The sequence below is a fragment of the Rhipicephalus microplus genome, unplaced genomic scaffold, assembly GCF_043290135.1.
Source record: "Rhipicephalus microplus isolate Deutch F79 unplaced genomic scaffold, USDA_Rmic scaffold_32, whole genome shotgun sequence".
Classification (NCBI taxonomy): Eukaryota; Metazoa; Arthropoda; class Arachnida; order Ixodida; family Ixodidae; genus Rhipicephalus; species Rhipicephalus microplus.
This window is the reverse complement of record NW_027464605.1, coordinates 3,461,488-3,488,629: the sequence shown is the minus strand read 5'-3', so window position 1 is coordinate 3,488,629 and position 27,142 is coordinate 3,461,488. Positions and strand designations below refer to the sequence as shown.

At 43.3% G+C, this 27,142-nt stretch overlaps 1 protein-coding gene across 1 annotated transcript in view; it reads left to right on the top strand.

Moving 5' to 3' along the window:
* The first annotated feature begins 510 nt into the window (after positions 1–510).
* LOC142786813 (tropomodulin-like) overlaps positions 511–27,142 on the top strand; it is a 153,619-nt gene continuing 126,987 nt past the window's right edge. The window contains exons 1-2 of the mRNA XM_075884474.1: positions 511–660; positions 5,766–5,866. Coding sequence (XP_075740589.1) covers positions 643–660; positions 5,766–5,866 — 119 coding nt within the window. The 5' untranslated portion in view covers positions 511–642. The remainder of the gene's footprint in view (positions 661–5,765; positions 5,867–27,142) is intronic.

Sequence of the window (27,142 nt, the reverse complement as noted above, 5' to 3'; positions counted from 1 at the left end):
GTCCGCAGCCCTCCTCGCCACTGAAGCGAGCGAGCCAAGCGCCCAACGTTACGCGAGTGCCTCCTCCTCCACCTTATTTCTTTTGCTCTCCCCTCTTCCTCTTCTGCCTGGCATAAGGTCTTCCTCATCTTCCGAGAGACGAGCCCTGCCGCGAAAAAAGGGGCTCCCTTCTGTTTTTTTCGCTTCCGAAACAACGTTACTCTCCCCCTTAAACTCCTACCTCTTCCTCATCATCATCTCTTGTACTGTCCTTCGACCATCGACGACAACTGCCCTCGCGCGGTAGTGACACAGCTTCAGCGAACGCCTTGGATGCATTCGACAGCCGCGACCACCGGCGACCGACCAGGATATTCGCGAAGGAAGTGCTGCTCTTCGTGAGGAAACTACTTTGGAAAATATACTCTGGTGTGCGTGTGGAGAAGTTACTAGAACAAGGGAAAAGAAACGGAAAAGGTTTCTGTTCTTTTTTTTCCACGGCCGGTGTGTTGTTGTGGTCAGTGTTCCTGTCTGGAGGAGGTGTTTTTGTTTACGGCGGGCCACCGTAGACGCCAACGCTACCCTGCTTGCAAAAGGGGGCGTCTCCCCTTCACTCCGTACTGAGCCTCTCTTCACATCTCCAGCTCCTCACTGCCTTTGAAAATGGAAGTCCTAATGCAGGTTCGTTTGATTCTCTGTTTAAGCATAAGCATTCATTTTTTCTTCAAAAGTGTTGTGGCTAGGGCGCGTTGGTTATCCATGGACATAGCTTATATTAGCGCGGCACATACGAAAATATAAAAGATGACATAGACGTCAAGAATGGCCGGCGCTAAACTTCCATCTGTTGGAAAAGTTGGAAGTTTAGCACCTACCTTTCTTGGCGTTCATGTCGTCTTTTTCTTTTTTCATGTGTGCCGTGCTACTAAAGCTATGTTCATTTATTTCTTTGTATTTGTGGTAGTGTAAGGGCACAGGTGCTTCCATAATGAGTGCGCCTGTGATTCATTTAGCAATATCCCCAACCGTTCAACTTCAAAGGATGTAAGAATGTGCTTGGCGGGGGAAGTACATGGTGAAGCTTCAAGCGCACAAAAAACACATGGGCAAAAAAAGTATGTCCTGTTGTCATTTCTCTTGTCCATGTCTTTTTCGTGCGCTACAAGTTTCCCCATGTACGGTTCAAAGCCACATATCGAAGTACGGCCTCAACTTATATGCCATGTATATCGTATCTGTCTTCCTAAAAACATTTTTGCTAACATGAAACTCCTCAATCATGGTGATCTTTCGTGTCTTTGCTACTTGATTCTGTGACATTTCAGGCTTATTATTGCGAGAGTTGAGAAAACGCATACGTTTCTAAGATACATTAGATATTTCACTTCTAGCTATACCATAGCTTCCGCTTCGGACTTGAGACCATCCAGAGTTTAGTTCACTCATTTGCAGATACTATGCCACGCAATGACTTAAGCACGTTGTCCCTCGTGCTTCCGATGCATTCGTAAACAGCTGAAAATAGGCGCGACTATGACAGCCTACTTTTAGTGCATTCAGACATTGGTGTATAGTTAGTCAGGCCTAAGAATAAACTTCAAGCGTCCAAGGAACTAACGAAGGTGGTCTTCGCTAGCGGTCGTTTATATTACCTTCAAGATAAGTTAGCAAAACATAACGCTCCAAAATATATCGCTCATTCCTTTTATTTCTTCCAAGTGTAATAACGATTAAAGAGGAGAAGAGACGTGCTGCCACTGAGCAGCCCAGATACCTCCGCATCCAATCGAAAAACCCATGACTTTGTCGATCTGTAATCCTCCGTCCTCAGGGGTGGATGTTATAATTATATGCACTCTACCAGCACTTACGTAATATTTGTATTAAGCAATCATAAGAAACTCGGACGTTATGGATAAAGTTAACCATACGGCAAAGAGCTCAAACGTGAGTCACTGAAACAAAAACACGAACGTCAGAATGTGAGATATCTGAAAATACAGCAAAATCATCGAAGATTCAATTGTTGTATAAACAATAAATGCAGTGTTATTCCACAAGTTCCTGCGGAATATTTTGCTTCGAGGTTTGGAGTAAAGACGACCAGAATCCTGATGCCAATGGATCCTAATTGCACGTGCAATAAACACTGGTACCAGACTAAACGCACGACAGCTACGAGAGCTTGTCTTTTATCACTCTCGCTATGTATTAGGAGCGTTCAACCAAAAGTATAAGACATATGTATTAGTCTAATGAACAAATATGGTTAATTCGGCTGTATTTGGCCATGAAGCTACCTGTAGCTTTGAAGAAGAGTAGTTTTCATGTTTTCCTACGCACAATCAATGAAATCAGTAATTATACGGATATTGATACAAACGCTATCGGCGGTAATCTTTGCACTATGATTTTAAGATAACGCTGAGCGTTTGGTACATGACAGCGTCATTGTCTATAAGTTGAGATGTGCTATGGGTGTCTAACAAGTGTCGTGACGCCTTCGGAATGGTGCAAAAGGGTGGACAATCGTTGTTTGTTTTGTAAGCATTCCTGATTAATTTTTCTTAGGACAGCTTATTCCAGTGGCACCCATTAATAGCCATTCAGACGCCAGCATGTCATATCTTACTGCTTCGGTGACGGCGTTACCTGTAGCTATGCAAAATGAAAGAAATAGCACTTTTCTGTAGCATCTGGCGTATGATATACCAGTCATTTGTAATACCTGAAAAACGCGTCGCGATATTGTGTATCAGTGGTGGTGGTTCTTATATACGAAGCACTCATAAGAATTTTAACAGACTTATACAGCCGCAACAACGTTGTCGTTGGTATTCATTCTATCTTGACACAGGGAAAGCATCGGCACCACCTTGCTTTTTTTTTTTGACGTCGTAAAATACGATCTGAATCCACTGAACGATATACAATCTTTGAAAAAAAGTGTATTAAAAGTTTGTTTATTTACATGTACTTCATTCGGAACGTATCAGCAGCAACAGCTTCGAAAACATACTGTACAATCACGATATTCAAAACCGAAGTAGTGCAAAAAAAAGTTCATTTCACTGAAGAGAACTTATAATAATTAATGATGTTTTCTCCTAACTTAAAAAAAGGGCAGAAAGCATAGCACATTACTTTGCGTACAATATGACTATACAATAGCTGGGCAAGTTATTCACTCGACAATTAGCCTAGTGGGAGAGATATAGAATGCTCTTTCTCTTATTTAGTCCCCTCAAGAAATACTTTTAAAAGATAATTCACCGTTCAGTTAAACGAAATGTTGGAAAGATACATGTGCAGCCCCCGTGAACATTGCGATGAAGAGAGTGAGTTACTTTTTTTATATCGCTTAAGTCGGCACGAAACACAATGTGATGACAATATTACATGGAAACATCGATGTTTGTTTAGCGAAGATAATGCAACAAATGTCTTGAGCGTACAATGTTCGTAGATAGCCTCATCATCTTGTAAGTCGGTGCAGTTGCTTTTCTCAATCTTTCTCAATGAGTTCATCTAAGCTGATATTACTGCGCTCATGGGTCAGTCAATTTATTTTGAAATAGATCGCTGCTGTGGAACAACAGAGGCAATACCAATGCAATTCATTCACAATGCGTCCCTGTGCTTTTTTAGGGGTGAAGTGTCTGATGCCTGTGTCACGCAGCACACTGCTGATTGCTATCAAACTCGATCAGGTTCAAATAAATCTCTCAACAGTGATTGGCTGCCTTCTGTAGCTTCCATAAAGGAGCCAGTCGCGATCGTGAAATTCGACCGCGATCAGGCCCAATCACGATTAAAGTGGCTGTGTGATATCGCTTTAACTTCCGACCAATGGAGACATTTCTATGTTTCAGAAGCAATAATATAATAAAAAATAGTTTATCGTACAAAGAAAGAATTATAGCTCCAGAAGAATCAAATCGCGCATAGTTTCTAACATCATTAGCTCAGATATACAGATGTGTTGCTCGTTACTTTCGATGGGTCTGGATTCATGATTCAGTGTTTTATCGTTCGAAGCTAGTTTGTGATATTTTCGTATATCTCCTTCACTATAGTGCGTATGACATTGCTTTTCTGACAAAAAAACGGTGCTTACAACCGAACGCACGTCTGTTCGGTGTGCGCTGCCATGTAGCAGCGTCAGCGAATAGACGCTGCATGTACTACATATGCAACGTAGAGCTATGCTTCACGAACTGCTCACTTCTCGACCATCGCTTCAGTTATCAGCGCGCCAATGCCATAAGAGTGCAGCGACGCTTGCCTTTTCCACGATGCTCGTCGTTGAACGTGCTGTGTTGCACGAGAATCAACAATTATGCGTATAAGAACTGCTGCAGACTGTGTCACGGGCCATTCCCCTCAACGCGTCTTCATGTTCCAACACCACACGTCCGTTGGCCGTGGTTATGCATATGTATAAAAAATACTTCAAAAAACGTGTAGCAAGCACTACATTATCCAAGTCGAAGGCAGCGCATTCGCTCCCCAGTTTAGAAAACCCACCGTTCAGTTCTTACTTTTTAATAAAGCAGTTTTTTTTTGTTCTGTTTACAATTATTTTATGAAAATATTATTCCAATCGCAAAGTGTCATTATTGCTTGTCATTGCACAGGCTTAAGAGTGTCCGTGATGTTTTAGGGATTGTCGGCATAGTTGTTTACTTTATTATTTTTACCTCTTGGAAACAAGAATGCTTGCGGACATGCATTCAGGAATCATAAAGGTCTGCACAGACCTCGAAAACGAGCATTCGTGTTATAACATGGACGACACAGGTATGGCAAGTGACGAGTTGAAAATGTACTTTCGCCTCAAGCATTAAAACTGTTACTATGAGTAGTAGTAGTAGTAGTAGTAGTAGTAGTAGTAGTAGTAGTAGTAGTAGTAGTAGTAGTAGTAGTAGTAGTAGTGGCAGTAGTAGTAGTAGTAGTAGCAGTAGTTGTAATATTAGTCGTGGTACACTTGTAGTAGTAGTTATTGTAGTAGTAGTAGTAGTTATTGTAGTATGCCAACTTGGGTGAAAAAAAAATAGATAACAGTCATCGCCGAGAAACTCGAGCAATGTTTCCTGTGGTCATTACCCGTCTTTCAACAGCACTATAATGTATGTGGCTACAATAAATGTCTAATTATTATGCGCCTACGCAAAAAAAAAAAGAAACCCTTCATTTTCAGTTTTCTCACGTTATGATCACACGTACTTGAAATCTAGAAAGCGAAAATCTACTGTTCATGCTAGAGTATTTAATTATTGTGTGGTACTATGCTAAAAGTGCTCGCGCTGTTCTGAAAAGGGTTCCCACATTGTTTTTATTCCAAAGCTCCGGTTCCTCCGGTTAGAATAATTTTATATTGTAATCTACAAGCATGAGCACGACCTTTACAAAAAGACGAGAAATAAAACAAAACACAAGTGATATCTTGCTTTTAAACTCCTTTTACCACTCCTACTTTCCTGCAAAGGTGTGGCGATGTACACCGTAGTTTCTACTTTCAGCGAGATCTAAGCAGCAGTGCTTTTTTACTTGTGCAATTTTGGCTTCAAAGTACGAAGCGCGATTCCAAACACCAGTGTAGATATAGACCACTGTCTGAGTAAACGTAGCAGTTCGTAGACAGCACTTGTGCTTTTTTTTCTGTCTTTGTGCAAATGTTGTGATCGTTCAGTGCGTCGGCTGCTCGTAAGTTGGTCATTCAGGTGAAAGCGTTGTTACTTTCAAACCCTGAATTTTTTGACGAGATTTTCGCCTCTTCCGCGCAGGGAAGCATCTTCGAGCAGCGAACGAGCGAGTTCTCGAAAACGATAGGGCGGCGGATACAAGTATTCAGCTCCGGGGGTGGGATGTTCTCATCACACAACAAGTAAGTCCACGGCGACTCGGGTCCTTTTGGGGTTGACGTGCATGAAGCCGTGTCCTCCGCGGCACCACGACAGCGTTCTTTGTCGGCAAGCACGACCTTCGAAAGCACGATGCACGTGGTTTTCTCTGTGTGCATGTTGTGTGACCACGATCTTCTGTACCATGCATTTCTTCTTTTTTTTTTCGGCTACGTGTACTCGCCACGTAAGTTGTTCTACTCATATTGATTGATACTGCAGATTGATGCGTATCAACAAAACATCTATTCTCTGTTACGCAGTTATATTCAATGATACTTATTCCGTGGCTTTGGGTAAGTGGCTACCAGTGCTAATTAATGAGCCCTCGTCCTCAAGTTTTCTGTACTCGGATAATAAGCTCACTGTGTTGCTGAACATTAATAGCAGGGCCCCTTTGAAAGATTGTTCACTTTCTTCCTAAGTCCCTGCAATTAAGGGCCGATGCTGAAGTACGGAAACATTTCCGAGATCAAAAAAGTACAAATAAATTGATGGTAATATTGCAACTGCAAGGTGATTTAGTTGAGTTCTCGTGTACGTTTGCATCAGAGACATCTATTATGAAAAAGAATTGCATTGAGAAAGCAGAAATGTAGTTCACTTTTGAAATCCTTCAACGTGTCACGCTCCTCAGCGGCTACAGTGATAAGCGGATCGTAAATGTTTGTGTCATTTCCACTCGCCTTATCACGCGCATCAATGTCACTTCCTGTTTAACGTCAGCGGAAGTGCTTGAAGCGGGTATTCGAACGGTGTAGGTTGCGCTCACAAGTGCCGTAAGCCACCACCGAGGATAAGTGGTAACGTTACTCCGCTGCTCATTCAAAAACGCCGCTTCAATCCTGGCTGCGGTGGTCGCTGAGGCGAAATACTAAGACCCGTTTACTGTGTCATGGCAGCGTACGTTAAATCACCTGAAATTGTCTGAAGTATTGGGAGCCCTCCACTGCGGCGTCTATCATAGCCTGAGTCACTTTGGAACGTTGATCCGCTTAAATTAACAATTCAAAGAGTTGAAGGTGGAGAATAGTTTGCAATATTACTTTTGAAATACGCCAATTCATATGCCGTTATGTTTAAATAATCCCTTCGCATTTTTTAAATAATTATTCCATAAACAAATGCTCTTTTTCTAACATTGTCATTTTTATGCCTCATTTCTTTTTGTCACAAGGCTCTTTAAAATTGTTTTACATTATACGTCAGTTGAATGTTCTGCTCTGTTTTGTAAGCTGTAGTTCCTCACGCTTGCAATATGGACATATAAACTAGTATACGGCATGTATAACCACCTAAGCAAAACAGTAAGGGAATCCTTCATTGGTTCTGTTATGTGGTCGTTTATTCGCACCACTTACACAATAAGTAGAGAAATGAATATTTGCGCTGCGTGATTGGACCAACGCTTCATTTACTGAAAAATTTGTGGAGGAACTCAATCTTTCGTAAGAATTACAAGCGAGCGACCAAAGTGTTTCTATATATATATATATATATATATATATATATATATATATATATATATATATATATATATATATATATATATATATATATATATATATATATATATATATATACTTATTTATTTATTTATTTATTTATAATTCCTCCGTGAAAACGGTAACAGCGGAAGCGTTTAATTCGACAGTTTTGGCCAGAGTCTGGCCTTTATCAGAATATATATACGTTAGGCCTGCACACTGAATGCCGAGTTGTAGATGGCCAGACCTGGCGCGAGATCATTACGATGATGATATTGATGATGATGACGACGACGACGACAAGAACAACCTACATCCCTGACTCTACCCCCCCCCCCCCCTCCTGGAAAATTAGACTAGAATCGAATGAAGTTTCTTTGAAAATGCGCACATGTAAACTTTATGGCTATTGAGAAATTTTACAGTAATCCTTTGAGTGGTGGTGACTACATTTGTGAACAGAACTTTTTGTGCTAGTTGTGTACACTTGTGATCGAAGCAGAGTAGTATGCATTGCTCATTAGATGGCTTGAACTTTCTGCAAAGTCAATATGCCCTGACTTTGGCTGTGTGCTGCGTATGTCTGAAGTCAATGACTTTGGTAAAAGCTCAACGATGTTTGACGAATGATTCGACGTGCCGCGCTTTAGGACTAATGTTAAAGGTATAATACATTTCTTGAAAATAATACAGCCAAAAACTACTTCTGCACGCATCTGGAGCCTAATATTTCATTATTTTTATGAGAAAATGAAACGTGACTGACTTTAGCCTAAATAAATATTCAATTAGGTACTAATAACAAATAATGACTGAAACGCACGCACAACCACGCACTTTTAAATTTTATATCAATAAATGTAATATTCATTGGCTTAAAATGATGCTATGTAACTAAACCCGTTCAAATGCAGTGCTTCATAATTCTATCCCTAAAGGTAAAATGAATATAAATTTCAATAGTGATTACCGATCTTAGAGTTACAACCACTCCAGTTCAATCAAATAGCTTTCGGAAGTGAAGCAGATGTCACTGCGACAAGAATCATTGAGTGTGGTCATTTTCGTTACAGTGTTCGTCTTCACCTCTGGCATTTCGTACAGTATTACCGGTTCAAAACTTGCTCACTCGAGACAATGTACGCGCACGCTTAGAGAAAACGAGAAGCAAAAATAGAAAATTGCACACATCAGATCGGAACACAATGGTTATTGCATACGAAGTGCGCCAGTGTCGCTTCTTGAGATATCCTATCTTAAATAAGAGAGCTCGATGGAAGATAAGGCTCCATGAAGTGTTCTTCCAAGAGTGTATGGACATTCTTTCTTATCAATAACGCGTACTTACGGTCCCTCATACATCCGCTGTAACGAGATTAGCATAATAAGCAACCATTGCTGGCAGAATTTTATTATTGAGTAAATCACAAAATTGCGTGCATGAGGGATATGTAATGAATATTGCACGAAAAAAATTCTAGGGCCCCCACCGGTGATTCGAACCAGCACCCCTCGTTCCTCAGCTCTCTGCATCAACCAACTAGGCCGCGCCGCTAATACTGTCCATCTAACTGACGACGAGATATGTATATTCACTGGCTTACTGTCAATGGACTTCAAAGAAGCATTCTTTAACAAATTACGTACTATGTTTGTACAAGCCACGCATGATTTTACTAAGCATTGACGTGTCGTGTGGCTTGATCAATGGAGGAGTGGGTTCACTAAAGCACATACAGTTGGATGAAAGGGGCATTCCAAAACTTCTTTGGTTCGCTTTTCACTCTGAAGCAACAGGAAAAATTTTTCTCATCAAGACCAGAACTATTCGTAAAGTTTCTGGTCCTGTGATGCCCGTGAATTCGGTTCCCGTCGGAATACGCACCGCTACAATCACTTTAGACGGACAAGCTCAACTCGCTGCTCAAGATGAGTTGGGGTGACGCTTCCCCGGTAAAACATCGCACGGCTTTGTCGTCGCAGCAGTCTACATCTCAGCAGAAACCTTGGGGACTGACGTCATGAACTTCTTGCTGCACAACTTCCGTGCGGTGTGTTTACAGGATGTACCGGCGACAGTCACTGGAGACTTCAACGTTAATGTACTTCGACGTGAAAACCAGTGGCTTGTCACATTTCTCGATGCCGAATTTGAACTCCACCTCCCCTCAGATGTCACGCAGTCAACTGTTCACTTAAATACCTGTTTAGATACTGTGATCAATGCATTACTGTCAATCAAGCTCAAGCAATCGACCTTGTTCACTTTGTATGGTTCCTAAGTCTCCTGGCCTTACTTCGTATAGCAGCCTCATCTGTTGCTATCGCATTTATTGCTGCGGAAACTGTCACTTCTTTTATTATTATTATTATTATTATTATTATTATTATTATTATTATTATTATTATTATTATTATTATTATTATATTATTATTATTATTATTATTATTATTATTATTATTATTATTATTATTATTATTATTATTATTATTATTATTATTATTATTATTATTATTATTATTATTATTATTATTATTATTATTATTATTATTATTATTATTATTATTATTATTATTATTATTGTTGTTGTAGTTCTTGTTGTGTTTGGGTTGAAGCCAAACACCGGGTTTTTTTTTTACCTTCGAGGTGAAGGGGAGCTTTTATTTACAGCCGGTCTTTTTGGACGAAGGCTGAGAAAAGTGCGATGGGACATGCCAGCGATTACAGCACTTGTAGCTGATTGCGACGTTTTGAACCTACCGTGCCACAATATTTGCTGTGATGTCACGATGCCCCTCAATGGTTAACAACAGGTTCCTAAAACATCAATTTTTATCTGGCTGATCACTGCACCATACTATAAATAGTTTAATAAAGAGAATGAAAATGACGGATTAATCAGCACATAAACTTAACAAAATATTATGCGCCTTTATCAGAGTCCCTACAGCGTCATGAGAAAAGTTTTATAATGATGCAAGAAAGAATAGTAGGTGTGCAATTCTTTATTAGGCTTCGCAAGTATAGCTGACCGGTGAACATATATCTGTGTGTGTGTGTGTGTGTGTGTGTGTGTGTGTGTGTGTGTGTGTGTGTGTGTGTGTGTGTGTGTGTGTGTGTGTGTGTGTGTGTGTGTGTGTGTGTGTGTGTGTGTGTGTGTGTGTGTGTGCGTGTGTGTGTATGTGTATGTGTATGTGTATGTGTGTGTGTGTGTGTGTGTGTGCTTCTCGTATTCATTAATATTGTCGTTACCCATGTTACTGCCTGTGTGCTAAATCAACTTTGTGATTGTCACCATGGCTATCAATTATTTATCATTTACTTTATACTTTCTCTTACTATACTCCCAATCATTGAAATATCCTGCAGCGGTAACTTGGCACGGGCTTTGACTACTTCATTGTTTAACGGTAGATTTTCATGTTCCCATATTTCCTAACATTGTCACAACTTCACGCACAACCTTGCTCAGCGGATTTCCCGCGCATACTTTTGTGCGTACGAATATGCAACCGCACTTAAAGTTTTGGGTGCATACGATCAAAAGATGATATACAAACAATCTTGCGTTCATAATGACAGCTGCCAGCGTCTGAAGTACGATCAGGTGCTGCTCTCAGGAGCAACACTTGCTTCTAAACATCTACTTCAGCTTGTAAAATTAGCTGTGGCTAGCTGTAACCTGATGACAGCGATTAATCACCGCTAAAGCAATCGGTGATCCACCACGTGTCTCCAGCAGACACGTGCCCGATCTATCGGCCGCAGCCGCTTTTGTGTCTAAAGAAAGGCCCCCGACGGTTGAGCCGAACGCGTCTAAACGAAGATACTATAAATTGCGCCGGTAACTGTCTATCGGCGCAGCTCGAAAATAGCGCCGTCCGACGCGAGAAGACCTCGCCTGATTAACCCCTTTCGCTTGTTCCTCCTGCCTTTGCGCCGTTTGTGCTCCTGTCGACACAGACGTGGAGAGGTGCAAACGCAATCGCACCTCAGAGCGAACAGCCGTGAAACCCGTTTTACGAGATCGGATTGTGCATGCGGGTAACCTCTTTCTTTTGTATGACACGCTCGCGCTCCAGGTGTGCCTTGGATATCCCTATCGTGCCGGCGTCCGGACATCTTCGGTGTCTGCCTGAAAGCCTGTTCTCGCTGCACTGGTTGCGTGTGTTTTACGTAACGCTGTTTTTGTACACGTAAGGGAAAGATGGAGCGAAATATTATCATTCAGGTGTGGCATTGAGCTGTTCACCCCTCTGTGTCAAGCAGTGTTGTCGCGTTCAGACAATACGAGAGATATATTTCATGGCCGTTCCTACGACACCATAAAGCTCGTCACAAAACACTAAGGGAAAGTTGCGTTCTGCACTATGCACGCAACATGCAAGGCTTCGCCTCCTAGTTTACTTTGCGCACCTGTTGAACAGATGTGTAAGATCATTCTCCCTTTCAAAAAAAAAACTTGTTTTTATTTGCGAGTGTTGCATGATTTCGAGAATTTGATGACTGCGTTAAGATTTGATCCATATTGCAGCTGTACTCAGAACATGTTTAAAGCTTTTTATGTTTTCTCGCAAGAATTATTCGGTTACTCTTCACTCCCATTGCTGTCTTGTCACCTGTTTTGTGGCTCATGTATAAGAAATATAACGTTCATGTTGACAAGAATCCAATTAGTTCTACCGCCAAGCAAAGTTCACAGGATGTTGGTTTGGATCCCACCGATTGTTTTCGTTCACCTGAATTACTTTCAATTTAGGTCCTACTCAATGCGATACACTCAACGTCAACAAATATTGTGCCTATATGCTTTGCATGGCTTCACTGTTTGTGGGTTTTATTGGTCACGGTATATGAAATGTCTTCTAGCACAAGTTCTGGGTTTCATTGCCTGTATGGTTGCTGCTGCAAAGAAGAACCACCCATTGTTCTTTAGTAGGGGGTAAGGGGGACCTCCAAACACGGATCCTGGAACGAGCGCAAAACGGGATCGAGAGGCACGGCCTGGCAGCCTACTTTGGCTTAGCCTCCCTCATACCTTACTCTTTTAATAAATAAAATTTGTCCCTCACTCCATGTATGGTCACTGAAATTCTAGCGGAGAGCGAAATAAGAAAGTCTTGTGTATCGTGCTTTCAATACATACTACAGATCCCTTCGCGGAGAAAGGTAGCACAGCGAAAGTTTTTACTGTATAGCTGTAGTTTTGACGTTGAAAAGGGGGAGGGGGGGATATTGTATCCATTAATTTATTAAAACATCTTTTTTCGTTATTTTAGGGATGCTTAATATACAAGTTTTATAAATGTTGAGATGTTTTGGCTTAAAAAGGCCGGAAGACTGAACCGACCAGATCAAAGTTGAATATGTTGGGGTCAGACTTGGGATTGTATTTTCTGACAACGCTTTTGATTTTCTGTCCTTTCGCCCTTTGCGCCGATGTACACAACTGGACCCGCCCTCGCTACGACTGGTATCAGCTTCTCGGCCGCACAAATGATCATAACTGAATAATGCACTCGGGAATATGTAATCATTTGCAAAATAATTATACTCGTTCATCTTCTAGACGCGCCGTAATAACTTAGCGGTTCAGGTGTTACGCTGCTAAGGTCTTGTACGTCGGTTTGATTCCCGACCACTATACTATTCAAAAACACCTGTTTACTTTAATTTGGGTACCTTTCAAAGAACCTTAGTGCTCGAATTGAAATTATATTGAAATTATAGTCACCGGTAGAGGGGTGCTTCTTAGTCATGCCATGGCATTAGAAAATTAAAACCCTTAATTTGATATCTTGGTTATTGCTATGGTGCCGCACTTAGTTGAAATTTGTTTGCACTCTTAGCAAAAACGCTCGAACACTGCTCGGCACCGACACCTGCTGCTACCCACCTGCTGCTACCTATAGCATTTACGCGGGCATTGGCAATGGCACAAAGTGGGTCGCCCAACGAAACCGCCATCTCAAGGCTTACGAGGGAAATGTAGCAGTTCAGTGGAAGTCATTGCTGAGGAACAAGATTCGGGCTGCCTAGAGACAATGAAGGCATTAGGAGGCCGTTGCGCGGTCCGGTCCAACGAGCAGAGTCCAAGGACATGCAGGGAGCGTAATGTTATCGCGCCGTCGTGCACGTTTTCAAGTTGGTGCCCGTTCCACCAGTCTGGCCATACAACGTTTTCAGCAGGTCTTCAGGGTTTCGAGCATAATTCTTACAAGCTAGTCAATTTTTATATGCTTAGATGCAATGCCGGGCACAGATACTATGAATGGTATTCCGGAATACAGCTACCAAAATGTATATGCTGGAAGCTAGAAATACAAGTTTTGAGGTACATTTTTGTCTTTTACAGAACGGGATATTTTGAAGATACGTTCGCACAAATACGAACAAAAAATAATGCGGAAAACTGATATAGGAATAAATATATCGGATTACTTTTTCTTGATGCGAAGCATTTCTTAGCGAACTTCGGTGACCTTGAGCATATCTATCTATCTTTCGATCGATCGATCTAGACGCTTACATTTGGGTGCTCCCTTGGTCATCCCTTAAATGGCGTGAACCAAAATTAGGATAGGAGGGTAAGATGGTTTGACTAACGTGACGAGCACCCTGCGAAGCTCGTCACGCTTTGACAACACGCTTCATATGTTAGTGTAGAAAAAAGATAAAGAGCGTAGGTTGAATTTCGCAGATGCCTTAGCGGGTAGCTATGAAGTCGCTACAACGCTAAGTGTTTCAATGTCGTACTTGTAAGTATTGTTGTCAAGGATCAGTTTGTCGTAGCGTAGTTTAAATGGCTTTTTCTGGGACTTTCCAAACACGATTGACTGTTTGCGTACCAGCCGGGTGTTAGGTGAGTAATCCTCTGAAACGCTTAGATTTGAGTCTTTGAGGTATTTGCTTAGTATGTGAAAGAGTGCAGCTTCAATTCGAAATGAGCCAGTTTAAGAATAACTGATCTGTTTCTAGAAACATGGTACCTGTCAATTCCGTGAGCTCACTGAATATCTGCGGAACTTATTTTGATGTTCAGCTTGATGGTACAAACCTCAATGACCTTCTCTTATGATTGCTGCCATGTTTCACGCTCACAATCGGTAATACCAAAAAGTGCGAGATTCAAGCAGCGAGCCCTATCTTCTGATTCATTTAATCTAGTTTACAAGTCAGCTATGGCTTTTCTATTTTAAATGCGAAGCATTTCTTACTGAACTTCGGTGACTCTAAGTGTATCTATCTAACCACCTACGTTTGGGTGCTCTTGTCATCACCCCCTTAACTTTGTATGAACCAAAATAGGAATGCAAGGGGAAGATGGTTTGGCGAATATGACGTGCTGCTCAAGACCTCAATAATAGCCCAATCCCGTCACGTACGTCGTCAAACACGTCCCGCCAGACAGTGGCACATACCCACGCCTGCGGGTATGTGCCGCTGGTATGCGGGTATGTGCTACAGGTGATTGACACTTAGTATCCACCCAGGAACGACGAGAACACACATGGGCAATTTAAACGTGCGACCGTTAAGAAATAATCAAAATCAGTAACGTGAGCCCAACGAATGCAAAGAACAAATGTCAGGGTGCCAGCTGAAATCTAACTCAAGAATTCTGCGTCGCAATGAAGCATTTTATCACACAGCTACACCAGGTCTTGGAACTAGTTTACAAATAGACGTTAATCTTCGTGAAACGTGAATAATGGTTGCAGTGCTGCCTACCCAATTTTATAGACTTCACACATGTGCTCCTTTCATACATCCGTCACGTCGGGTTAACGTCGATTGTGGTTACTTGCCACGCGCTAAAGTTGATTTATCTGGCAGTGTTCAGGGCCAGCATTTTCGTGAGCATTAGCGCTTCATATTAGCTTCTGGTGTTGCTAATATGTATGTTCCAGTTGGCATCGTTGCGCAAGTGCAATAACTGGTTATTTAAACATCTGCAACTCTTCAACATATATCTGTGCGGGCAACGTTTGTACATATATTTAGCGTCATCTGGTGACGTGCCACACAATAAAAAAATTTAAACACGGTCGCCTTCCCTTCACATGCTTCGCATTACGTCAATTCCCAGGTACATGGGATCTGGCAATTTTTTTTTGTCAATGACAGAAGCCACGTCATTGATTTGGTTCTTAAGGCAGCCACAAAAGAATCAACGTCTTCATCGTCTTAATCGTCTTCTAAGCGGCGACAGTCCTGTGGCATGACGCCAGAAACTGCGATGATCGGTAGCGTCACGATATCGCCATCCTACTGCGTTTATTTTTAATCCCTCGTATTCACCCAGACACAGCCAATGGTGGTAACTTTTCGCATTCGATAGCTTTGGCTTTAATGAGCCACGGCCGCCTAGATCAGGGAAAGCGTGGTGTGCTGGTGAATCAGGCGGCCTTGAGCGATCGAAGCTTCTTGTTTGACGCTCTGTGAAGTGGCTGCGAAGACTGTGTGTCATTTTTATCGACACAAATGCTTTCCCACGGACTATGCTTCTCTAGGCAGCCTTTTCAGCCAGTGCCCTGCCGCGGTGGTCTTGTGGCTGAGGTACTCGGCTGCTGACCCGCAGGTCGCGGGATCGAATGCCAGCTGCGGCGGCTGCATTTTTGATGGAGGCGAAAATGCTGTAGGCCCGTAAACTCAGATTTCTCCAGGTGGTCTAAATTTTCGAGCCCTTCACTAAAGTGTATCTCATAATCATATGTTGAATTTGGGACGTTACACCCCACATATCAGTCAATCAAGTAGTGTGCCTGTAAAGGAAATAAAGAATGCTTGTACGCTCCTTATGTTGTGGAAACACTAAAAGGCACCCGTCTTTGTCGGTTGACTTTACTGTACATCAAATCTATACGTTATTACCAACTATGAAGTAAGATATTTTGACAAAAAGAACTCCTTTACATTGAGCAATAATTATGGGTATGAATCATGTAGCATGAAAGCAACACACTACTTTGCGACTCACGACCATACATTCAGAAATGATCTGGGCGGCGTCGTCGAACATTTGTTGAGGCAATGTTTTTTGGGCTACTTCAACGCCGGAAAACTCAACAGCGCGTCCATGAAGTAAATTATGATCAGTGGGGCAAGGCTTTCATACGCATGTCTGTCTGTCCGACCGTCCGCTCCTGTCACGTATCTATCTATCTATCTATCTATCTAGCGTATCTATATAACTATCTAATCTATCTATCCATCTATCTATTTATCTATCTATCTATCTAGCGTATCTATCTAACTATCTAATCTATCTATCCATCTATCTATTTATCTACCTATCTATCTAGCCGCCTTTGAGTTTTAGCTCTACTGGCCGTTTGGATAATGGTATCGATACCGAATTTGGTATGGCATAACATGACTGTATGACGAGCATATTGGACTAGTCATAACATGAAAATCACGACAAGTATGTCATGAATGTCATGATTTATAATTCATGGACATGCTGCTCTTGCGGGGGTCTCGTTCACGTGACATGTTGCAAAACTGGTATGGTATGACATGATTGCATGGCGAATACAAGCGACCGACCCTAACGTGGAAATCATCACGTGCATGTCATGTAAGTCATGAGTCATGAGTCCACGCCACGCTCATGATGCGCTCGTAGCCGTCTCGCTAGCTTCACAAATACCAAATTCGACGTTACGTGATGCGAATGGATAACAAAGGTATGTGGCTGGTGCAAACATGACAATTATCAGATGCGTGTCATGTGACATTATGACTACAAACCACACTCATGATGCCCTCACAGCCGTTTCGCTAGCTTCACCTACACCAAATTTCGTATTAAGGGACGTGAATGGACGACGAAGGCATGTGACTGGTGCAAGCATGATAATCATGCGATGCGTGTCATGTAACAACAGGACTACATGCTACGCTAATGATGCGCTCGCGGTCGTCTCGCTAGCTTCACATGTACCAAATTCAGTATTACGTGACGCGAACGGACGACATGTGTAAATGACATGCCCAAACATGATAATCATCACATGTGTGTCATGTATCAACATGACTACATGCCGCACATATGATGCGCTCGGGGCCGTTTCGCTAGATTCATATATGCCAAATTTCGTATTACGTCGTGTGAATGGATGACGAAGGTATGTGACTGGAGCAAAAATAAAAAAATGGCAGCATATCCACGGGGTGAATGATGGAGAGTGGGGCGAAGCATCCGTCCGTCCATTCGCTCTTACTTCCGCCCGTTCATGCGTCTGTCTGTGTGACAGTCTGTGCGTCCATCCGCCTGTCCATGCGTGCGTCTGTTCGTGCGTCCGCACGTCCATTCATGCGTCCGTCCCTGCGTTCGTCTATGCGTCGGCCCCTGCGTCCGTTCGTGCGTCCGCCCCTGCGTCCGTCCATGCGTCCATCCGTCCGAGCAGCCATTCGTGCCTTTTTCCATGCATCTGTGTGTCCATCCGTTCATCTAGTCAAGCCTCCAAGTACCACCATCTCGCATCTTTTCATCGTATAATCCGCATATAGAAACACCGCCATCCAGCGGCTATTCCAAGGACAAAACGAGATGTGGCACACGCACACTTTGTTACGGCTTGCGCTTCTTGTCTACTTACCACCTTTAACCACCTCGAGTTCATGGTATATACTAGTTCACTGTGTTCATGGCACTGCGGCCCAACGCTCGCTGAACCTTTCTAAAACCAAGGAGGCTACGCCCAGCGAGTATTAGGGGCGAAGCTCCTTATAGCGGCACCCGTTCGTCCCCCGTAGTATGTAACAAGTATAACATTTTGACCTCCAAGGTGGTGCCGGCGAGAGACTTCTTCTGTGCGTTGTTGAACAATAAGAAATAGTGCTCATTGTACATGTCAATGGCTGCTAATGAGGAATGAGAGACAGGAGCATTCGGCTTTTAGTTAACGCGCAGGCTGCGATCACGATTAGCAGCCATTGGCATGTACATTGAGCACTATCTGACAAGAAAGGGTTGCTACGTTATACTCGCTGGGTGTAACCTCCTTAGCTTTAGAAAGGTTTAGCGAGCGTTGAGCCGCAGTGCCATGAATACAATGAACTTGTATATACCATAAATGAACTCGAGGTGGTTAAAAATGGGAAGTAGATACGAAGCGCAAGCCGTAAGAAAGTGTGCGTGTGCCACCTCTCGTTTAGTCCTTGGAATGTCCGCTGGATGGCGGTGCTTCTATATGGGGAATATATGATGAAAAGATGCGAGATGGTGGTGCTTGGAGTGTTGAATAGATGGACGAACGGACACATAGACAGATGCATGGATGGACGCATGAACGGACGCAGGGGTGGCTGCATGGATGAACGCAGGGACGGACGCACGAACAGACGCACGCACGGACGGGCTGATGGACGCATGGACGGTCACACTGACGGACGCATGGATGGACGGAAGCAAGAACGAATGGACGGACGAATTCTTCGCCCCACTCTCCATCATTCACTCCGTGGATATGCTGCCATTTTTTTAATCTAGCAACCCTTTGTTGTCAGATAGTGCTCAATGTACATGCCAATGGCTGCCAATTGGGAATGAGAGACAGGAGAATTCGACTTTTAGTGAACGCGCACGCTGCGAATTTTTTTATTGATCAACAACGCACAGGAGAAATCTCCCACCGGCACCACATTGCAGGTCAAAGCGCAAGACTGGTTACGCACTACGACTATGACGAGGGACGGATGTGTAGGCAACTGTGTGTTTGATCACGTGTTTCTTTATATTTTTAAAAAATGAATGCACATGTTAATTTTGCATTGTAAACACTCCTTGAAATGGTGTATAAGGCTGTAACCTGGAAATTGTATTTTGCTGCTACTGTGTGATTTCAACCCATGTCGCGGAGCCTCTCATGTTATTCTGTGACCCTGTGCCTATTGTCCATTTGTGTTGTAGCCCCTCGGTGGAGGGCAACGTGTGACTCGTTAATAAAATATCCCTTTGTGTAGTTTCATAGCGAGAGGTACATGGTCAGCTTTTAGGCGTGCTGTGTAAGCGAGGTGTTCTTATTTAGGGACGACTTACTGCTCTCCCATCGTTCAGTACCAAGCACTCTAAACCGTTAAACATTTTTTCTAAACACAAAATTATGAGATGCGTGTCATGTAAGAGCATGACCACATGCCACACTCAAGGCGCCAATACAGTTAGACGTGACTCTGTGTGCGTGTGCTCCAGCGTTCGTTTCGTCGCGTCATGCCGGTAATGCCACGCCAGGCGCCGATCTGCCTGGACTCGCAGGCACGCGCCGCACTGCGTTGCTTTGACGCATGCGCGTTTGAGAACGCCCGGCGCCCCTTCGTCGCGAAACTAGGCAGACGCGGTGCATTCTTAGTAACGTGGTTGGTGAGAAATACAGCATGCCGCATTTCGCACCATTGGCCGCCGGGCTGCGCCGACAGACGCTGGTCGCGTCTGGCGTCAGACTAGAGAGTTCGCGTTTTGCTAGCGTAGCACCGCTGCACCCAGCGTGCGCTCGTCAACGTTACGTCGCAGTATATTTGGCCCTTCATGATGCTCTCCCCGCCGTTTCGCTAGCTTCACATATTCCAAGTTTCGTATTACGGGACATGAATGGACGACGAAGGTATACGTGACTGGTGCAAACATTACAATCATGAGATGTGGGTCATGTAACAACACGACCACATGCCACGCTCATGATGCACTCGCGGTCGTTTCTCTAGCTGCACATATACCAAATTGGTATTGTATGACGTCGATAGACGGCGAAGTTAAATGAAACGTCCGAACATGATAATCATGCTATGCGTGTCATGTAAAACAGTACTACATGCTACGCTCATAGCACGCTCGTGGCCGTTCGCTAGCTCCACATATACCAAATTTGGTATCAGTTGGCATAAATAGATGATGAAGGTATACATCACTCGTCCAAACATAATAATTATGACATGGAAGTTATGTACGGCATAATATACCTCCACCTCGTAACGTTGTTCTGATTTTGAACTGTCATATAAACCTTCCTCATTCGTGCTTCGCTTATCATCTATTCCCGCTGTACGTAGGATCTGCCATTTTTTTACATTACTGTCGGATGGCAGACCATCTCACGCATAACTCACCGATCGTCTCGCGCAGAACGTCAAATACATGTTTTTTTTTATTGATATGATATATAAGGAGATGTTGGCGCACCATTATGGCGCCGGCTACTCCTTAGCCGTTGATTGAAACTTGAACACGTATCTTGAAGCAAAACATACAAAGCAGTGCATGGAAAATAGAAAACTCGGGCACAGTTATGCAAAGACACACTTATACGAACATATCACAACATAATGGCAAGTAAATGTTCGAAAGTCAATGTAATGCCCCTGACACACGGGCACCCTGAAGTCCTTTAGACAGGGGGACATCTTTCGGAAAGGCGTGCGGGCGCAGTGACCCACGACAAAGGAGTAACTCCTTTCCGGCAAAGATCCTTTTCGCAAAAGCAGATCCCGCATCTACTTTTCTGGCCAGAAGGGAGTACTCTCTCATATGGTGTGCATAATTTATCAATAGAAGAAAACGTGTCGCAACACTGCGGTGCCTTGTCAGTTTTTTTTTTTTTTGCGCTGAGAAAATGTTTTCATTTTCAGCAGCAGTGCGATTTGTTCAAAAGTGAAGGCCTATAGTCTGTCCATACTCTCAAACGCCTGCATTACGTCACTAGCGCAATCATGTTAGGGTTGGCAGCGGCAGTTGCTGTGTCGGCGACGTAGTATCTTGTAACAGTGGAGTCGGCTCAGTCGGTGAAGAAAAAACCGCGCGTCCAGTGGACTGAAAAGGAGACCTGGGCGCTGATAATGCTAAGGGAGGATCATTTGGACGCCATGCAAGGGCGATTGCAATCGCCTTGCAAGGCGATTGCTGAGAGCCTCTCCGACGCCGGTATTCCTCGTACACGGGCGCAAGTTCACAAAAACGGAAGGTGGCTGGGCTCACTCGAAAACACTGCTTATAGTGGCCGTCGCCTATTAACGGCAATGTGTCTTCGAACCAGCGTTCTTTGCACACATTGGCCCACCTTACGCGGTTGATGGCCCAGGGGGACAGTGCGGAAGCAGTCAAAATGAAGCTCTTCATGACGAGTCTTTGTTTGAGGCTCATCACTCTTGCCTTCGCAGCATTTAGCTAACCTTCGATGGAGCCGAGGGCGACAAGAGTCAGGCCCACCTCAACTGTTGCTTTATCTCTGTCTCTGCGCTGAGCCATCGCAGGACTACGATGAAACGCGGCACGCCATCACTGACCCAGCTGGACGCAGCCATGTAAAAAGCACGTCAAAAAACAAAAACAGCAAAACACCGACTGTTCATAGTTGCCAGACGAACTTAAGTTGCTGCTAAAAACGCAAAAAAGAGAAAGAAAATTACAGGTATGCGCATTATAAACCACCAGACAATAAAAAAAAACGGTTTTATGCTCCGGCGGCTCGGAATGTGATGTACAGGCGCAGATCCTTTTAATATTTCCAATGTTGCTGCTTCCACAAATAGCGCCATTTTTTCTGCAGCGTTCTTCTGAGGCACCGCCTAAAGCGGTAGTCTGGTGCCGTGTGTCATCAGCGCCACTCCTTTCTGCAAATGGTCCCCTTAGGCGACAAAAGGGGTTTACTTCAAAGTACTTTACTTTTGCCCGTGTGTCACGGGTATAAGAAGTCTCTGGAAATGTCCCTCGTTAATATTCGGTCCACCAGCACAAAACAGCAGAGCACACGTCTGGTCCTTATAAAGAAGCATTCGCTCGTATGTACATAATAGTCGACACGTCATTCAATTCAAACACACACGTGATGGGTGTCACATGATTGATTGATTGATTGATTGATTGATTGATTGATTTGTAGGGTTTAACGTCCCAGGGTGTCACATGATACTGTACATAATAAGTACATGTGTTACAAATGAAAGTTTGTTCTTTGTTAATACTTGTCAGCAATCCGGCTGTCTTGTAAAAAAAAACGTGTTAATGCTTTCAAAGCATGGGACTGTAAAACTCCAGTTGGCCACGGGCCCAGAAGTTTTTTCATGCTAAATGGTCTGCGGTCCAATGCGAACAGCTCGGACTTAAGACGGCGTCTCGGCGTGTCATGATGTGGACAGTCTATGAGAAGGTGCCATACGTCTTCATCTATAAATCCACATTCGCATTCGGGAGTTTCAGCTCTGCCAATTCTGTGCAAAAAATGTTTTGTGTATGCGGTGCCTAGCCACAATCGGTGAATTAGAGTTTCCATACTTCTATCTAATGCCAGCGTAATTTTGAATTCAATAAATGGATCGATGTGATATAAATCGCAGCTTTTTGTACTTTGGTCAAACCAAGCAGTTTTGCTCATTCTGAAAGTTGTATTCTTTATAATACAACACAATTCATTTTTCGAAATTGGTAAAGAAACGGTAACGTCTATACGATGTACTTGTCGTGCTGCTTCATCGGCAGCTGTGTTTTCAAGATTGTTGAAATGGCCAGGTATCCACTGGAATTTGATCTCATGTTGCGTCTTCTTTGCTTTGGTGAGCTTTTTCAGCGTTTCGTATGTCATACTATCACTTATTACTGTCGTGTTTTTACTGGATAGTGATCTTACTGCGGCCTGTGAGTCACTGAAAAGTACCCATTTTCTAGCGTCTGCTACCGAGTTTTTAAACTTTAGAGCATACATAATAGCGAAGAGCTCAGATGTAGTATATGACGTCATGCTATATATTTTAAACGATTCCTGAATATTGAGCTGTGGTATGATAAATGCCGATGTTGAAGACGTTGTAGCACTTGATTCATCTGTGTAAATGTGTATGTACCCTAGATACCGCATCTGTATTTGATAAAGCGCTAGTTGTTGAGCAGCTTGGATGAACATGTCTCTCTTTCTGATTATGCCATCCACTGAGAATTTAATTCTTGGTATTGCAAGCAGCCATGGAGGATAGTCTATTTCAGAGCTCCAAAATTCATTTCTGGGTAATATATGTACATTACTCTGTACATCGTTATGAGCATTGCTTTTATCTCTTAGTAAAATCTCCAGTGCCAATGGGTGGGCCATGTGTTGCGTCTGTAAGTGAAAAAAATGGCGGCATGTTTCAATTGTTCTCACGACTGGAAAGGGTGGTTGTCGAGTCTCTGCTATGACAAGGCTGCTGGAAGTCGCTCGTTAAACACCTATGCAGACGCGCAGTCCCCTAGCTAATAGTCTTTGAAGTCGCTCCTCTAAAGTGCGGAAAAGGCCGTGTAAGACTGCTGCAGAATATGGAACTTGTTGTCGTATTAAAGCATTGTGAACAGCGAGCATGGATGACACAGATCCGCCCCATGATGTCCCAGCAATTCTGCGGAGTATATTCACTGGCGTATTCACTTCGTTTTCGAGCTTCTTTATGTGAGGTGCCGATGATAGCTGCCTATTAAGTATTACTCCGAGAAACCGATGCTGTGTTACAATCATTAGTGGTTCTCCTTCTAATTTAAGATTGAAGTTCTTTAACTTCTTATGGGTGAAGGGCAATACAGATGTCTTTGCATGTGATAGAATCATTCCTCTTTCTTTTAAAAAGTTGTTGATAATATTTATTCCGTCTTGCAATGCAATCTGAATTAACTGAATCCGTGCCAGATGCCCAAATGCACACATCATCTGCATATAAGGAGTATTTCAACCTGGAAGGCAGTCTTTTAGCTAAATCAGCCATAACGCAGTTGAAAAGAAAAGGGCTGAGTACGCTTCATTGTGGCACTCCCTGTCTGACGTCGTGTTCTGCACTTTTGCCTTCGTTTGTCTGAATGAATATTTTGCGACCTGATAAAAATTTTGATACCCACCGCAAAGACCTGCCGGACAGTCCGAGTTCCAACATACTCAGCAGAACATGAGTGTGACTGACTGTCTGACTGTGTCAAATGCCCTTTTGATGTCTAAGAACACTGCGACCATCAAATTGCCCCAGGCGCGTTCATGCTCCACATACGTTACTAAGACCAGTATTGCATCCATTGTGTATCTCTGTTTCCTAAAACCTATGAAGTAGTTGGAGAATACACCAGTTCTGTTGCACCACCATTGAAGTCGCGCATCAAAAATTTTTTCTACTACCTTACATAGACAGCTTGTCAGACTGATTGGACGAAAGTATTCAAGGTTCAAGGGCGTCTTAGCCGGTTTTAAGATCGGAATGATGTGAGCAGACTTCCAAGACTTGGGTACAATTTCTTGCATCCATAGATTATTGTAAATATCTAAGAGAATAGTTGTGCCTGTGGGCCCAAGGTTCTTTAGCATATTGTACGTAATGCCGTCCGGTCCAGAGGCCGATTTTTCATGACATGATGCTATAGCACAATTAACGTAAATACAGGATCTAGTTGAGGATGCTGGGCCCAAAAGCAAGCATTCATTTTCTGGCTGGCTAACTCGACAGAATTATCAAATAAGGCACATTGTAATGCGGCGGGCCTACTGATAAGTTGACAAAATTCATCTGCTACCACAGCTTCCGGTTTGTCCAAGGCTAGAGCAAGAGCACGAAATGGGAAGCTCTGTGAGACAAGGCCACTAAATGCTCGAATCAAAAGCCAAATTATTGGAAGAGGTGTGTGGGGAGAGAGCGTACCACAAAAAATCACGCCAGCGTCGTTTACCTAAATTTTCTAGTCGTCTGCGCATTACACTGTGGATTTTCTGTTCATTTTTGTATGCTTCTAAACTTTCGCTGCGTCAATATGCCCTTTCTTAACGTCGTCTGATGGCTCTTAGATGTTCATACTCTCCATCGACTGCAGCATAATCTTTTGGAATCGGGACTTTCTTTATACATTTATTTGCATTATCTTGCAGAAATTCAGTAAAGCTTTCAACTGTCGTGAGTTCACTATTTCGGTTTGTTAGGCGGTACCGAAAAGCTTTCAAGTTCGTCAGTTTGCTGTAGCGTCTGATGTCGTCATTTCGCAAGCAGGTGTGATTCATTAGAATGGGAAAATGGTCACTCTCACGTGTTTCTACATCCGTTGTCCATACCACACCATTCACTGGATCTTGGGAACACGTGGTTACATCCATGCAACTCGAGTAATTATGCCCTCGGAGAAAAGTTGGGAAGCCGTCATTTAAAATTGTCAAATTGCATTTGTCTGCGGCACACTCAACAATGTTCCCACGTGCATCACATCGATCACTACCCCAGATTATGTTGTGCGCATTAAAGTCTCCACATATAAATGTATACTAATTAGAAATATTGAAGATATTTGTTAGCTCTTCCACCGAAATGCGGCTTGAAGGTTGTAGGTAAAAATTGATCACTGTTACACATTGCTCACCAAAGGATACTTTGCAAGCGATGAATTCCGGGAAGTCCGAATCACTTGAGTGAACTTGGTGAGAAGGTAGGTCCTTTCTGACGCACAAATGCACTCTGAGAGGACCACTTCGACGAGATGACTTATATATCACGTAGTTGGAGAGGCGGAAATCATCATTCATTCCTGCCTCTTGGATGCAAAGTATTGGAAAGTTATACTGCAAAAGGAGTTTACGAAAGTCAGCACACTTCCTTCGAAGACCATTGGCATTCCAGTGGTATATGGAGACATCTTTGTAGCGCTTATTCATATGTTACTTGTCACAGGTTTGACCCGGATTGTTGACACAATAGTGCTTCCAGAGGCAGCAGGGCTTTTACTTCTGGCAGGTTGTTTGCTTCCGGTATAGCAGACAGGATTGCCTTAAGTGCTGCGAAAAGCATTGGTAGAATCAATTGCATGACTAATGCAGAGGCACGGTCTCCATTGAATGGTTCATTTTCTGAGGCCTGTTGAGAACGACGTGACGTTTCGATGTTGTATTTGGGGTGAACACTGGCGTTGTCGGTTCTGCTACTTTACGGCTGAGGTCGCGTGGGCGTTCGCACCTTTGACGCGTAGGTTGGGTTACTTGAAGGTACTTCTCATGAGTGGTCTCTCGGGTGTGCTCTTGGCGGTTCCCTTGGCGGTTCTCTTGGCGTGTTTGTCGGCTGCTGTTGCGGTGGCCGCTGAGGTGGATCTCGTACAGGATGAACAATCTCAAGGTTTGGAGATGGTTCATTGGAGCGCGGTTTCCTTCCATGGATGAGCTCATGCCGACGCATTTTTGCAGCAGCTTTACTTTGCGGGCAGCCTGAATATGAGTCAGCGTGATTACCTGCACAGTTTGCACACTTAGACTGAAGAAGTGACTTGCACTCCTTATGATGGTGTTCTTCTGAGCAGATCTTACACCGGCGTGTGTTACGGCAATTTTTCGCCATGTGTCCGAATCGCTAGCAGTTATAGCACCGAAGTGCTGGACCAAGATATTCTTCCACTGGGTGACTGGTGAATCCTAAATAGATGTTTCCTGGAATCGGGTGGTCGTCTCGAAAAGTCAGAATCACTGAAGTAGACGCGACGTTACTCCTCCATCTTTCTGGCGGTAGTAGTTTATTTGCCGTCGCGCCGATATAACCCATGCATCTCTCAAGTACTCTAGGAGTTGTTCATCTGAATACTGCAGAGGAACATGTTTTACTTTCCCAACGTTCCGAGTGTATGAATCTCGGATGAAAGGCTTAACTTCCAGGCCACCTACATTCGAAAGCATCAGAAGTTGCTTGGCTGAAGCTAAGGAAGCAACGCTGACACTGAAGCTTCATTCTCTCGTCGTTCTCAATGACTGCACTTTTTCTTTAGCAGCGGAAACTACTTCGACTGACACTCGATTGGG